This window comes from Argentina silus, assembly GCF_951799395.1.
Source record: "Argentina silus genome assembly, chromosome: 16".
Classification (NCBI taxonomy): Eukaryota; Metazoa; Chordata; class Actinopteri; order Argentiniformes; family Argentinidae; genus Argentina; species Argentina silus.
Window position 1 is genome coordinate 7,885,178 of NC_139670.1, and position 13,620 is coordinate 7,898,797.

The 13,620-nt window shown below is 44.0% G+C and overlaps 1 protein-coding gene across 1 annotated transcript; it reads left to right on the forward strand.

The window, feature by feature from the left end:
* The first annotated feature begins 9,323 nt into the window (after window positions 1-9,323).
* Window positions 9,324-13,619, forward strand: cdc42ep1a (CDC42 effector protein (Rho GTPase binding) 1a). Its single transcript, XM_083687900.1, has 2 exons — window positions 9,324-10,586; window positions 11,802-13,619. Exons 1-2 carry the CDS (start codon window positions 10,127-10,129, stop codon window positions 12,503-12,505), a joined length of 1,164 nt encoding a protein of 387 aa, XP_083544026.1. The 5' UTR covers window positions 9,324-10,126; the 3' UTR covers window positions 12,506-13,619.
* Window position 13,620: the final 1 nt, after the last annotated feature.

Here is a 13,620-nt window from a genome sequence, read left to right on the forward strand (position 1 = left end):
ATCTGGACAACTTGGGACAATAGTAGGCTACTAGCGGAGGCTGGTGGAGGTAGAAATTGGAGGACGGGCTCATTGTAATGCATGAATTGAAAACCTCAAACGGAAACCTCATTCAGTTCCATGGATTACAATGAGCATAGGCTACATAGATTATGTCTGTTCTAGCCTACTATACTGTATAGGCCTGAGAACCCTTGGATCCTTCTCAGACCCGAGGCTTCAATGACCGGATCCCTTTGTTTGATAGCTGGGTACCAGGGATACAGGGTTCTCCTTGCATATTCCCCCACCTCTACCTCCACCCCCCCCCCCCCATTTGAAGGCAACATCTGGGACTCATAATAAGTCAAATCCAGCTCTCCTCTCCAGCTCCTAATAGAGCTCAAATACCATGCCTGGCCAAGGGTCCCTGGGTCTATGCTCTGGCTGCTCCATTACATAAATATTTGCTTTCTGGGAAAACAAAGGGCGAGCAAATTATTAGTAAGTTAACTGTTAGTATTCCCAATGCACATGGAGTACAGGAATAGAGAGCCAAGAGAGACATGTTGAATGTGTCTTTTTATGATACATAATGTAGAGGTTAATAGTGACACACACACACACACACTAAACTAAACTAAGATGACAGCAATTGAGAGGAAGGTTTAGGTCAGGAAACAGACTCCATGAAAACAAGACGTTTGGGATTTTTCGTCTGGCCAAGTTTTCAAACTGCAGTCACTCCAAAACATCAACATCTCTGTCAGCCATAATCCTGGAGAGAGTGCACCTGTGTGTCCACGGCTCCTTCCAGACGTCTACCCCAGACTTCTGAAAAACACAGTAGCTGCTGTTATTTTAGGAGTCAAATTAAGTTGGGCCTCAAAATGACAGTTCATTTCAGCTTGGAGGAGTAATTCAAAACAGTCCACAGAATGGGAACAAGGATGATTTTTTTGAGTGTAATTTACAACCATTATGCACCTCAATTAAGTGTCGCTGCAATAAAAGGGGATATTGGTTAGAGTGAAAAGTTGTTTTTAATGATGTTATGTGTTATTTGCTCTGTACAAGACCCGAGTGCAAAACCATTGGGGCGCATATAGCTTGATGATTTACAATGGTGCCTTTTCCAAACCATTACATCTAATTGGGAGGTATGGTGCTTATTAAGTTGTTACATTATACAGTATAATGTAAGCTTAGATTTGTGTAAATCCTACAAATAATAATAATTTAAAAATAATTAAAAAACATTATTTTATTTTTTTTTAAAAAGGGAAAAGAACTGCAAATGGGTTAAACATGTCTGGCAGACTTTACATTCTGTGTGAAAGTAATTTCCTGGAAAGAGTTCCTTTTTCTGTCTGGGAAATATTCATCCTGTTTTACCAGCCCCTCCATCTCCTCGAGTACCCCCCTCCCTCCTTCACCCCCCTCTCCTCTATCCACTCCTTCCTTCACTTCATTGCTCACCTATTTTCTCCCCTCAACCTCTTCCTTTTATTCTGTCTCTTTAGTCAACTGCAGTTTCTTTGCCTTTTATTCTCTGCCAATCACTCTCCTCAATATGAAGGGGTAGTGATGACTCTGCTAACCCAGAGTATGTAACTATATCTATGATTGTATATCTGGAACAATATTCTAACAATCATAAAAGGCTACACTTACACAAACACTTGGAGAAACTCAAGACAAAAAACCGCAAACAAAATGGTTCAGGGCAGACCAGCACTTTTGCACTTCCAGACACAGGAGAAAACACAGAACTGAGGACATAACAGCTAACAAAGGCAGCCCAACACTGTCATGTGTCATCACACACCAATTTAAGAAACACAGGGTTGTCAGACATACAAACACAGACCTACAACCCCCCCCTCCCCCTCCCCAGAGAAACATAAAATCTCAAAGTAAAGACAGACAAAGTCCACTTCAAACTAAACACTAGGCCTCTCTCTCCCCCCTTTTCTCTCAGTCCCTCTCTCTTTTTCATTCTCTCTCCTTTTCTGCTCTCTCTCTCTCTCTCTCTCTCTCTCTCTATTTCTCTCTCTCACACACACACACACACTCTCTTTCTCTTTCTCTCTCTCTCTGCGTTGTTTTTCCTCTGGTTACAGGATAATTACCCCCTCATCATGCTCAGGAAGCCAAACAGTGATCTGTATCTCCATATAGGAATGGTGGCCTAGTCTAAACACACAGTGCGGTGTGTGTGTGTGTGGGGGGGGGGGTTGTTGGGTCAATGGCCCACAGGGGTCTGACAGGGGCTTGTCTTGCCTCGCTGACTGGTCACTGTGCATGGAGGACAGCGGTCCCCGTCCCACCCAATCGGAGAGCAGATACACAACGCTGATGGGCCGGAACACAACGAGAGGCAGTGATGAGGGAGATGCAGACACAGAGAGAGGGAGAGAAAGAAAGAGAGAGAGAATAGGAGAGAGAGAGAGAAAGTGAGGTAAATATCAATCACTAAAAAGCACAGACCCTAAGAGATAAATCATCAGGTGATTATTGATATGCAATTTTCATCAAAACAATCTTACAAATCTTAAGGAGAGTGTAGTGTTACTATATGAATCCAGAGGTTCCTGTGGCCTACACACAACTGGCTGTACTGTGGTGGGAGAAATCTGGACCAGAACCAGTGTGTGTGACTGAAAATAACTATGCAGAGTGTCGGAAAAGTACTCCTTTAAACATTCTGCATTTTATCTTCACATGGAACACGGCATTCTGGACTCCAACACACTCTGTTTGTTTTCTTCCGAGTTCATTAAGAAGCCTAGTCCTCAGAGAAAAGTCAGCTTCAGATCATTAATCATGCCTGAGCTTTCCAAACACGGCCGTGATAAGCAAAAATGCTGTATTGGAAGTGTGCCGCCACAGTGTTGTTGATATGCAGCCCGAGGGAATGGAGCAGAGGTTCATCCAGACCTTTGAGGCTTGAGAACCAGTGGTTTCCCCTCTATTTTAGGTGGTGAAAACAGAGAAATTTATGAAGAATCATTATGCACTGAGGGAGTATAAGACTTCATACAGTAAAACTGCAAGGTTACTGAAAGAGTGTGGGGTTAAACGCATGGGTGTCAGTCTTGGGTGTCGACATTCCCCAATCCCTGTGTCCGAAGGCCCCTTGAACGATTGTTGAAAGGCTTCCTTGTGAGAAGGAAAAGAGAGAGCAAGGCAGACAAAGGGGAAGAACAAGAGAGGAGAAGCGATGGAGAAAGATCTACATTTGTAATCTTGCCTCCCTTCAGGGACCCATATCTGAACAGTGTCCAAAAGCTGTGGGCTTTTTTTAACAAATAGCTGGCATGCTTTAGTACGAGGGCTGTTGATCTTGGGACAGAGCGGAGTGGGGGGGCAGTGAGGATGGATACAGCAGGGAAAGCCTGTGAGAAAAAGACCAAAGAGATGGATTAGAACACATGAGATCATGCAAAGGCGAAGGAAAGTGGGAGAAAGATGAGAGAGAGAGAGAGAGAGAGAGAGAGAGAAAGAGAGAGAGAGAGAGAGAGAAAGAGAGGGCGGGATAGAGAGTATCACAGCAGGTAAATGTATCCTTGCTCATGCAGGGAGGAGGGACAGAGGAGAGAGAGAGAGAGAGAGAGAGAGAGAGAGAGAGAGAGAGAGAGAGAGAGAGAGAGAGAGAGAGAGAGAGAGAGAGAGAGTAGTAGTAGTATGCTATGCAATTCCTTCATCTGCTCCATGTTAAATCAGATTGGGAAACCCTGCATCAAACTGATTATTTGCTGACAGCAGTACAAACAAAACACAGATGTCTCAACATTGATCAGACATGATCCCCAGTCTGGGCAGTGAGTAGTCCCAATTACAACCCCTTTTAATATTTCCCATAACAGTGAAACATGTGATATGCTATACTGTAGCATTTGGGGCTAGATAGACACCCAGAATAGGCCATAGTCAGGGGTATGAATGGACCCAGCCTTGCCAGCGCCTCATGCCATTCCATGTTAATCAGAAGCTGGCGTGGGCAGAGGTGGCAGCTGAAACAACACAGACCATATACAGCTCTACCACCCCATTCTCACATGATGCTCCTCTGTTTACCTAGAAGTGTGTATCAAACTGTGACCAGTAAGGGAAGGTATGAGGTACATATTGCCACAAAGCACAGTTCTGGGATCAGCTTATCTAAAACCATTTTGAGTTGAATATGAAAACTGATAACTGATCAGCACCTGTAGGGGGAGCTTTGACCCAGAGAAGATGAGGAAGGGTGTTGGCCTATGGTTTAAGACATGTTTGTGTGTGTGTGTGTGTGTGTGTGCGTGTGTGTGTGTGTGTGTGTGTGTGTGTGTGTGTGTGTGTGTGTGTGTGTGTGCGTGCGTTCCTGTGTGCATGCGTGCGTGCGTGCATGCGTGTGTGTTGTTCTGCAGCAGGGGCCCTTGGGGGAAGTGGTAAAACATGAGAAAGGGGTGTCATCCTTCTAACAGCGTTTGGCAGACACCCAGGCCACCTGGGAGTTTTAACTACTTAGCGGCACATTAAATGCTTTGAGGACAGTTTGAGGATACTTCTGCGTTCCTGTTGATAAGGCTGTATCCTGTTGAAGAGGTCAGCATGGGAAACTTTTCATATTCAACACACTGTAGGCTCTGGCTGTCTTACTCAGGTCAGAGTTCAGGTTCACAAATAACTAAATCATAATAATCTTTTTTTGTTTGTTATGAGGACTGCCTCAGAGGCAAACTTGTGGACAGATTTAATACCTTTTCTAAGATTGTCCATCAGAAGGTACACTTTTTCAGTCAGAGGAACATGAGACGCAATAGGGGTTAACAGTGCAGTCAAAACTAATGCAAAACTAACTACCTCTTGTAAATGTACCCACAGACCTCACACAGAGATTTTATATAGATGTATTTCATAAATTAGATAAAGACTTAATCAGCCATTAACATCCTTAAAAAGATTAGGGTTAGTTAGGGATAGTTTATGAGAAACCCAAAAACACAAGTTTGTGTAAGATTAGGATAGGTGATTTCTTCAGGGTTATACTGTTACAGTTGCGAAACTAGTTTAAGATGTGATTTTTAAATGTATTTATAAGTTGCAAATGCTTATTCATATTTTCCCCTTGCTTCACCGGCTGTTGCTGATTGGATTGTTGCTTTGTCGGTATTTGGTAAAGCCCGCCCCCTTCTTCATTGCCTGCTCAAGTCATTCTAGTCCGGTTTGGGGAATAGAAACATTAACGGGACTGCCCGATTGCGAAGTTGGTGTAGTCGGCAAAAGGTCCGAAGAGTTTATTGCATGACTGAAACAGAATATATTTTGTGTTTGCACTGAACGGACTGCCATTTGATTGAATGCTATCTGTGCCAAAATCCCTTACTTGCGGTAAGTTTTACATTCAACGTGTTCATATGTAGAGGCATTTACCATGTATGTGTGTATTACTTTATCAATTAGGCTTCTATTTCCAGTTAAATCTAATGTTCAAATATCAATAAGATCACTGTGTCAGCTAAACCAAAGTTATGTATTTATGCGTCAATACTTTTTTTCTCCATAACTTTGTACTGAAATGATAGGCTATAGATTGACTAATGAGACAACATGTGTCATTAAGTGCTTATTACATGTGTGTAATCTAGCCTACATATAGGAATGGATGCAGTTTTGATGGTCCTGTGACTGTGACATGCAGTTGTTTTTTTGTGGGACAAGTGGTGTTGGTCACTGGTCATAGATTGCTGGCATGAAACATTATCTGTGCTGCAGTATATTTAGGGTTGCTTGGGTTGCAATATATCATTCCTCTTTGCCTAGGCCTTGTCCACAGAGAAAATGTTCCATTCCCCTGATCTGCATTCTATATAATGGTATGTGTGCACATTTCATTGATCTCCCAATCAGAGATGAGATATTGAACTGTAAACAACTCAAATGTCATCTGTAGCCACACCAGAAGGATCACTATTTTTGACCTAATTACATTCACAACACCAGACCATAGAATTGATTGGAGAGCTTGTCAGCCAAGTAGTGAACTCATTAAACCAATGAACAAACATGAACACCGATCAGATCAATGACAAGAAGCCTCCATGATTACGGTTACTCAATAGCACTGTGCTCTGGGCACTTTCAACATCCGCCCGACCTAATTGATTCAAATCGCATGCACATGCACAGGAGACCTGTCTGACTCTTGCATGCTTTATTGATAGATTTTTGTCATTATTTCTAACTTTTTTTCATTCATTGTGTGATATCCCCAGTGCCTTAACTTTGATAGTATGTTCATGTCACAACCAATCACAACCAGTAGAATATGGGCATTTCTGTAAGACTCATCCAATGAGGTTCCTCCATTTGAACCCCAGCCATTTTACCTGTGCTCCACATTCCTCCGATGTGACCCTTGTGCCCTTTTGGTGTCATTGACGCAACCAGGAAAGGGTCAGTTGAGGAGGTGTCAACTCTCATTCCAGTTGCTCTATTTATTGTAACACCTGAGGCTCCTTGTTTTTGGGTGTCTTCTTGCCACACATGAAGTTTAGGAGAAATGTGCTCCATCATTCCCTGTCGTCACCAAATGGTTACAACTCATTGCATGACCCCCTCAAGGTCTGTCCACAACAGCATGGCAAATACCAAATGGAGTGTGAGAGAGAGAGAGAGAGAGAGAGAGAGAGAGAGAGAGACAGAGAGAGAGAAAGATAGAGATAGAGAGAGAGAGAGATAGAGAGAGAAAGAGAGAGATGAATGCAGGAAAGAGGGAAACTTCACGAGTATGGTTATTTGTTAAAGATTTAAAATGTTCTTGGCTTAGGAGGAAGTGTTGCTTTGTTTTCGTTGGATTCAAATCGAGCACTGAGGGAAAAAACTAACTGAAAGTCAAAGGGTAAGTAAAAAAATGTGGGCTTATCTTGTATGTTTGTTCACCTGGTTAGCTTAGTTAGTGAGTGAAGGACTTAAAAGAGGACTGACGTTTGTGAGTGAGGGTGAGGGGGAGAGGGAGGGAGGGAGAGAGGAGAGGGAGGAGAGGGTAAGAATAAAATAGAGGAGAGGCAATGATTAAACACAAATTGGGGGGGGGGGGGGGCATACCACAGACACACACAGTCAATTCTGGATCCAAAATGAAAGTGATTGGATGCGCAGGAGTAGGATGAATGACATATTTACTTGTAAATGGCCAGCTCTAATAACAAGTGTAACTTTATTCAGATGAATTTAAAATCTTCTCTCCAGTCCTTTGGTCCAGCTGTGTGTGTGCCAGCTGTTCCTGTAAACCCTGAGATCCTCCAACTGTACAAGTCAGCCTCTGAGAAGGAAAGAGGGATCAAACCCAAACGTGGTTCTAATCAGGGATGTGGGTTGGATATTTGATGGCTGTACTCGAGAGAGAGAGAGTCAAGTGATGTTTCTCCCTGGAATCTGTTCTGTTCACACACACGGCTCCCATTAGACTGCGGCTTCTCTGGTTTACATCTACTGTACCTCTCAGGCATGGCAACATGGAGGGTTCTGGTTCTGCTTGGATGGGTCTGGTCTGTGATGTAGATGGGTTTAGGAAAGCCCCTGACAATTGAGTGTTGGGGCAGTTGAATTGAAATAAGACAACATAGTTACATATCATTAAAAAAATCGGATGCAAGATAATATAGTACAATAATAACCGAATGAAGGTGAACACATTCTAAACATAGTGTGTGTATTATTGCTATGATTTAGTAAACAACTGCCAGTGTCGTCTACCGGGAGATTTGTTTCACAGTGTTTTTGTGTGCCCTGTCCATGACCTACCCTGTCTCACTCCCTGTGTCTCCCTCTCCCACAGCAGACAGCATGTTCTCAGTGAGGTCAGAGGAGCTCCTCCAACCCAGATAACCAGTGGGCCAGGAGGACTGAGCTGAGGCCGAGCCCAGAAAGAGGGAGGCGGAACGGGGGGGGGGGAAGAGATGCAGGATTAGGGGATAATCCTGGACACGACCAATCCCCTGTGGAGTCCCCCATCTCTCAAGACGCAGACAGCCGCCTGGATTACTGCATTAAACATATTACCTTTTAGAGACTTAACTTTTTTTTCCAACTGGGCTTGGTTTCAGCCTCCTCTATCAGATTCCTGGAGTGCGGGCCGCTGGATTTGAGTAGCTAACTCTCTTAAAACAAAGGATCACGTGCAGAGGAGGAGTACAGGGAGGGGAGCATTCTGTACGGACGTATGTGGATAAACCCTAGGCTGTGTCTGGAGGACTCTGGCTAGAGCAGTAGCTAAGTGGCCCTTGCCCTCTGTCTGTGTCTGTCTCTAGTCTCTGGGTTCCTCCAGTGCAGGGGGGCAGACTTGACCCCCACTGAGCGTGGCCAAAGGTCCTCTGACTGAAACAGGATTACAGAAGCACCGGAGCACCAGCCCCTTCTCTTAGTACTGTGTGAGGGGTTTGAGGTATTTTCCCTCCCCCTGAAACACATGGTTGACTAGCTGTTCTTAGAATTGAGGAGTACCCTTTTCACACAGAGACTGAGAAACACATGGTTGGTTTCCTTCTGTGCCTCAATCAGGATAGGCAGTGAGGTGGTTTGAAGTCTCAGTTTAAGAAGTCTGGATTGGAGAAACTTTAGTGTGCTTGTTCCCTATAGATTAAAACCCTCTCAAGTTCAACATCACACCTAAGAGGAGGTCTGTTCTCCCTGTGAACGCATGGTCTCTATGCTGTGGTACGAGGCGTGCTTCCGCCCTCTGGGCTCCCAGCTGCCCCTCTTAAAAAGGGAGTCAGTGGAAACGTAAGGAGAGGGCCTGGGACTGTGGTCAAGAGCAAATTAAAAGGCTGCTTTAAACCTGATGCAATCCCATCTCGAGGTCCGTAACAAGTCATTAATGAAGTCAGGCTATGGTGCGTGGGAGGGCCGCCACTGTGGAAAGCTTTTAAAAGAACCAGAGGAGCTCGTCAGTGTGCAATAAGCTATCAAAATATTTTAAAATAGGATATCCATTACTCCACTGGACAAGAATAACAAAGAAAAAGTCCATTATTTGCCCTCCTGTCATTGTTGACGGACAAGGAATTTTGTGCAATAAAGTCAGCTAAGTGATTTTCTTATTAGAACTATATAGGAAATAAGTGTTTTTTAATCTTGTGGAACATACTTTGCATGTTTGTAAACAAAGTCTCAGGCTGCTGGTCAGACTAGCATTTAGTGTTGCTGAGGGTCGCTGTTCTGCTTTGAAACCAGATAAAAGTCTTCCATCGGAATATGACGTATGCTTTAAGTAGCACTCGTGTTGTAACAAGACTCAGGATAAGAGAGAAACAAAGATACCCAGAAACTCCCTTTTTATAACCAACCAGTGTAATGACAGAAGGGTCACTGTAGTCTTAATTTAGATGGTTCCTGAATGGTGGACTTTGGCACCCAGAATTTGTAATACTGACAGAGAGCCAGGCCAGGTTTTTTGCTTTTTTGGATCAGGTTTTTTTGAAAACCTGACCCAGTTACTTTATAACTGATTAGTAACTGAAATGTCTTCTGCCAGACTACCTGGTTCACAAACTCTATAACGAATACATCTTTAGCAAACAAAAGTTCACCCAGTTTGTCTATGTTGTTTTAGTTGAATTTGAACCTCCTCTAGATATAAAGTCTAAGGTTTTTTGATAAATGGTTCCAGTGTACAACCACAGAGACATTTGCAGCTGGAGCTGGACTTATTTCTGAGCTGATGTTTTATAAACCCAAAGCCCAAAACAACTGTAGAGCCTGGAGTCTCTGACCACACTCAGGCTAGAGGCTTCCAGGAACTCAACTGCATATTTTTCTACTCAATTTATCTCGACTTAATCCAGCTGGATATGGATAACAACAAACTACGAAAATGGGACTGAAATTGCCTGCACATGATAACGATAATATCCCAGTGTGCAATTCAATGCTCCATTACTGAGACTGAACTGAGAAAACCTGGTCTGACTCTCCTCAAAACCAGAACAACCATTACCTTTGAGACACAACCTCCTTTGGGACATTCAAGAGCTACTTTCCAGTAACAGTTCCATCATAAACTCATAAAACTCCATCCCCGCCCCCACCTCTACCCTCACTGTTAGTGGAATAAAGGGGATATCTGTGCATCTTTGGACATACACACTCTTTGTCTGTTGCCACCATGAACCTGGGGAAGCTCTCTGGCCTGAAGGGCCTGGTGTCCCACTCTCAGGGGAAACGGCGTTTTAAAGGTGACCTCACACCAGACATGATCAGTCCTCCACTTGGCGACTTCCGCCACACCATGCACGTGGGCAGAGGGGGGGACGTATTTGGGGACACCTCTTTCCTTAGCAACCATGGCGGGACCGCCAATGGGAATAGTGATGCAGATTCTATCTCGTCGCCTGACAACAAGATAGGAGCGTTCTTCTCTCGGACCCTCCGTCATGTTCGGAAGACTCCGGACCGTCCCCGGGGGGGCTCCAAGGACCTGTCCCCGCCACCTCCTCCCATCTCCCCCATCATCAAGAATGCCGTCTCCCTCCCACGGCTGGATGTCGACTCACCCAATGGATGCCCTGTTAAAGTCCTCTTCCCCAGCTCTCCCACCTCACCAGAGGAATCCCCATATTCGTATGGTGAGTATGAGAACATACACATGCACACACACACACATAATACTATACTTATCTTATCTATGTTATACATTACTCAAATTAATACGGAGGAGGTTTGGTCTAGACTTACTTGTAAGAGTAGTTGAAGAGGTCTTTACTTTGCAGTACCAGCAATTGTCTGTCAGGGGAGAGACTAGGTTGACCCTGATCACTGGAATAGCTTAGCAGCTTACTGTATATTACATCGAGAAAAGCAGTAGCTGCCTACAGAAAGCTGTAAAACAAACCATCATGCAGTAATATAGACTTTCCCCAGCTGTCCTTATGAATCACCATGGCAGAAATACAATGCTCACACTCTCTCAAGCTTGTTGTCTGATAAGAGAGCACACCAGACATTACTTTGATGCAACGTGTCTGAGTGCCTGTGTGACTGTCCCACATAAATACCCCACTCATGTCTCACTGTCTGACCTCTCACTGCCTTACTCTGTGTGTGTGTGTGTGTGTGTGTGTGTGTGTGTGTGTGTGTGTGTGTGTGTGTGTGTGTGTGTGTGTGTGTGTGTGTGTGTGTGGCCTACTATCTTATATTCATGTCTCCTTATCTAACCTTTTAAAAGTGGGGGGACTCCTGTCTTTTTCTATGTGCCAATACATATGTTGTTGACTGGTATTGAACCCTTGTCATCAGAGCTCCACACTCTAATGTCAACAGCACTAGACTGTTCTCACTAAGCTAGACTCTCATTGTCTCTCCCAGTAGGTGCTTGATATGAACAATCCTCTTAAATCCTCTTAATCTGCCCCTCTTCCTGGTACAGTCTTCTCCAGCTATGGCATCACACATTGCCATAAGGGCATTAGTGTGTGACGGTGTGACATGTGAGTGCATGCATGCCAGGGAAGTGATGTGTAGATCAGAGATAGAGCTGGAGTGGTCAGCATTTTGAAACTTGACGATGCAAACTTCTCTTTGAAAGCTTAGTTTAGACTGCCCTCTGTTGGTCATAGAAGGTACTTACAGAGTTCGGGCAGAATTTTCACTGTATTTAGCATGGAGAGCAGTCTGTGGAGTGATTTGTTGCTTATGTACCAGATGGAAACTGTTGGAAAACAAGGCAAACCAGGGTCTCAGCTGGAGTTCTTTGTTGTTTGACTTCTATTGTTTGTGAAGCTGAACCTCAGTGATCAATAAGGCATTAATCTCTCTATCATTTCCTCTCCTCCCTTCCTCAGGACTTGAGTCTGGTTTTGTCACTCTGCCCCGCCTCTCTCGAACCGAGCGCCAGCAGCCAGGCGGATCCACTTCCTGTTCTCCGGACGCCCACCGTGGCTCGCTCATCGACACCACAGATGCCCTCCTATCGTCCTGCTCCATCCCTACCATGACCTCTGACCCCATCATTATCTCCTCTGACTCCCTGACTTCCCTGACCTCCTTCACCTTCGACCTGGGCCCGTCCCTCATGAGCGAAGTGTTCGGTTTGATTGACAACCCCAATGGCCAAAAGGAGGCCAGCCACCCATGGGAAGTCGAGGAGCCGATCTCAGCATTCGGATATCCGGCAAATGAAGGCTCAGAGATGGACTCTGCCACCACGTCGTTGGTGGATTCCCTGTTGAGGGAGGACTGTGGTAGCAGAAAGAGTCCCTATGGGTTAGAGTGGGAGGAAGAGGAGGAGCGGATGGAGGTGAATGGCGGTCAGCCTCTTAAAGGGGTAATCCCAGATTTAGTGATGGGGTCCCCCACTAGGGAGAGGGTGGGTATGGAGGGTGAGAGGTTCCAGTGTGCCACTGATTTGCTGGTGCGTCACTACGGGGTTGGAGCCCTCTTAAAGGGGCAGCAGAGGATGGATCTGGAGGCAGAGATGATGAGTGGCCAGACTAAGAAGAAAGCACCCTACATCTACGTCGATGAGGAGGAGGAGATCAAAGTCTAAACTCACAGACTACATTGTCTTTAACCAACAGTGTCAACTCCAGATTTGTGGTTATTGGTTAATTGCATGTATCAGTTTTGTCTTAAAACCTTGTGTGGTCAATGAGGCTGGCTCTATTGACAACCGCTGAATCCTACCCCTTCATGTTGATGATTTACTACAGCCATATTCCGTGACTTGAATGATAAAAAAAATTATCAAAGACTTATTCCCAAACTCCCTGAAAACAAGATGAAAGACTCTTGATGAAAGTTTCAAAAAGACTAATAGAAAGACTATGGTCGTTAAATGTTCCCAAATTGAACATACTGTACAGAAAAAACTAAGAACGGGCTAACATGTTTGTCATTGGAACCAGTAAGAAACAAAGAAACAGAGGTGCGATAGAAAGTGTAAGAATGTACTAGGAAGAGAAAGTTGTCAGACACAGAGAACTTACAATGGAAACACGAAAGACGATTACATCTGTTAACAGCTGGCTATATATATTCGACTTCGACACATTGCAGGCAAAACATGCTCAATGTGTGAGTTCTGTATCTATTAAGAGATCAGGCAGGACATGAGGACATACCAGCAGCCATTTTACCCCAACTTCCCTCCCTCGCTATCAACCCAGTTTAACCAGTCCCTGTGGAACACACCACACATGATGTTGACTACCAGATAAGCCATCTATGTATTGGTTGAAGATTACACCAATGAAGATTACACCAAAGATAAACACTTCCTTTGTAAAAAAAAAAAAACTCTATCCTGACCGTACAATTTTTTTGTACAATGCTGTTTTGCATAATATTCACAAGTATAATGTTTAGACTTAACTTTAAGATTTTTCATTTACATAATTCTGCTGCAAACCTTTACATACCCAAAATGTGTTTACATTTTTGCTTTCTGTGTTTTGCGTTTTTGCTTTCCTGCAATACTCTTATCTGCTTTTCTTTAACCTTTTATACAATATGAAGAAAGGTAGTAAGCCCCTCTATAAAACAATGTAAACACATTTTTATGATGCTCAACATGTACATACAGTACATTATGCAAACAAAATCTATGCTGCACTCTACGCCAATCATATTTTGTAATGATATGTACAATAAATCAATGTTTTT

Coding starts and splice junctions, on each gene's coding strand:
- cdc42ep1a (XM_083687900.1), top strand. CDS start 10,127: ATGAACCTGGGGAAGCTCTCTGGCCTGAAGGGCCTGGTGTCCCACTCT. Junction 10,587..11,801: donor GGAATCCCCATATTCGTATG/GTGAGTATGAGA, acceptor TCCCTTCCTCAG/GACTTGAGTCTGGTTTTGTC.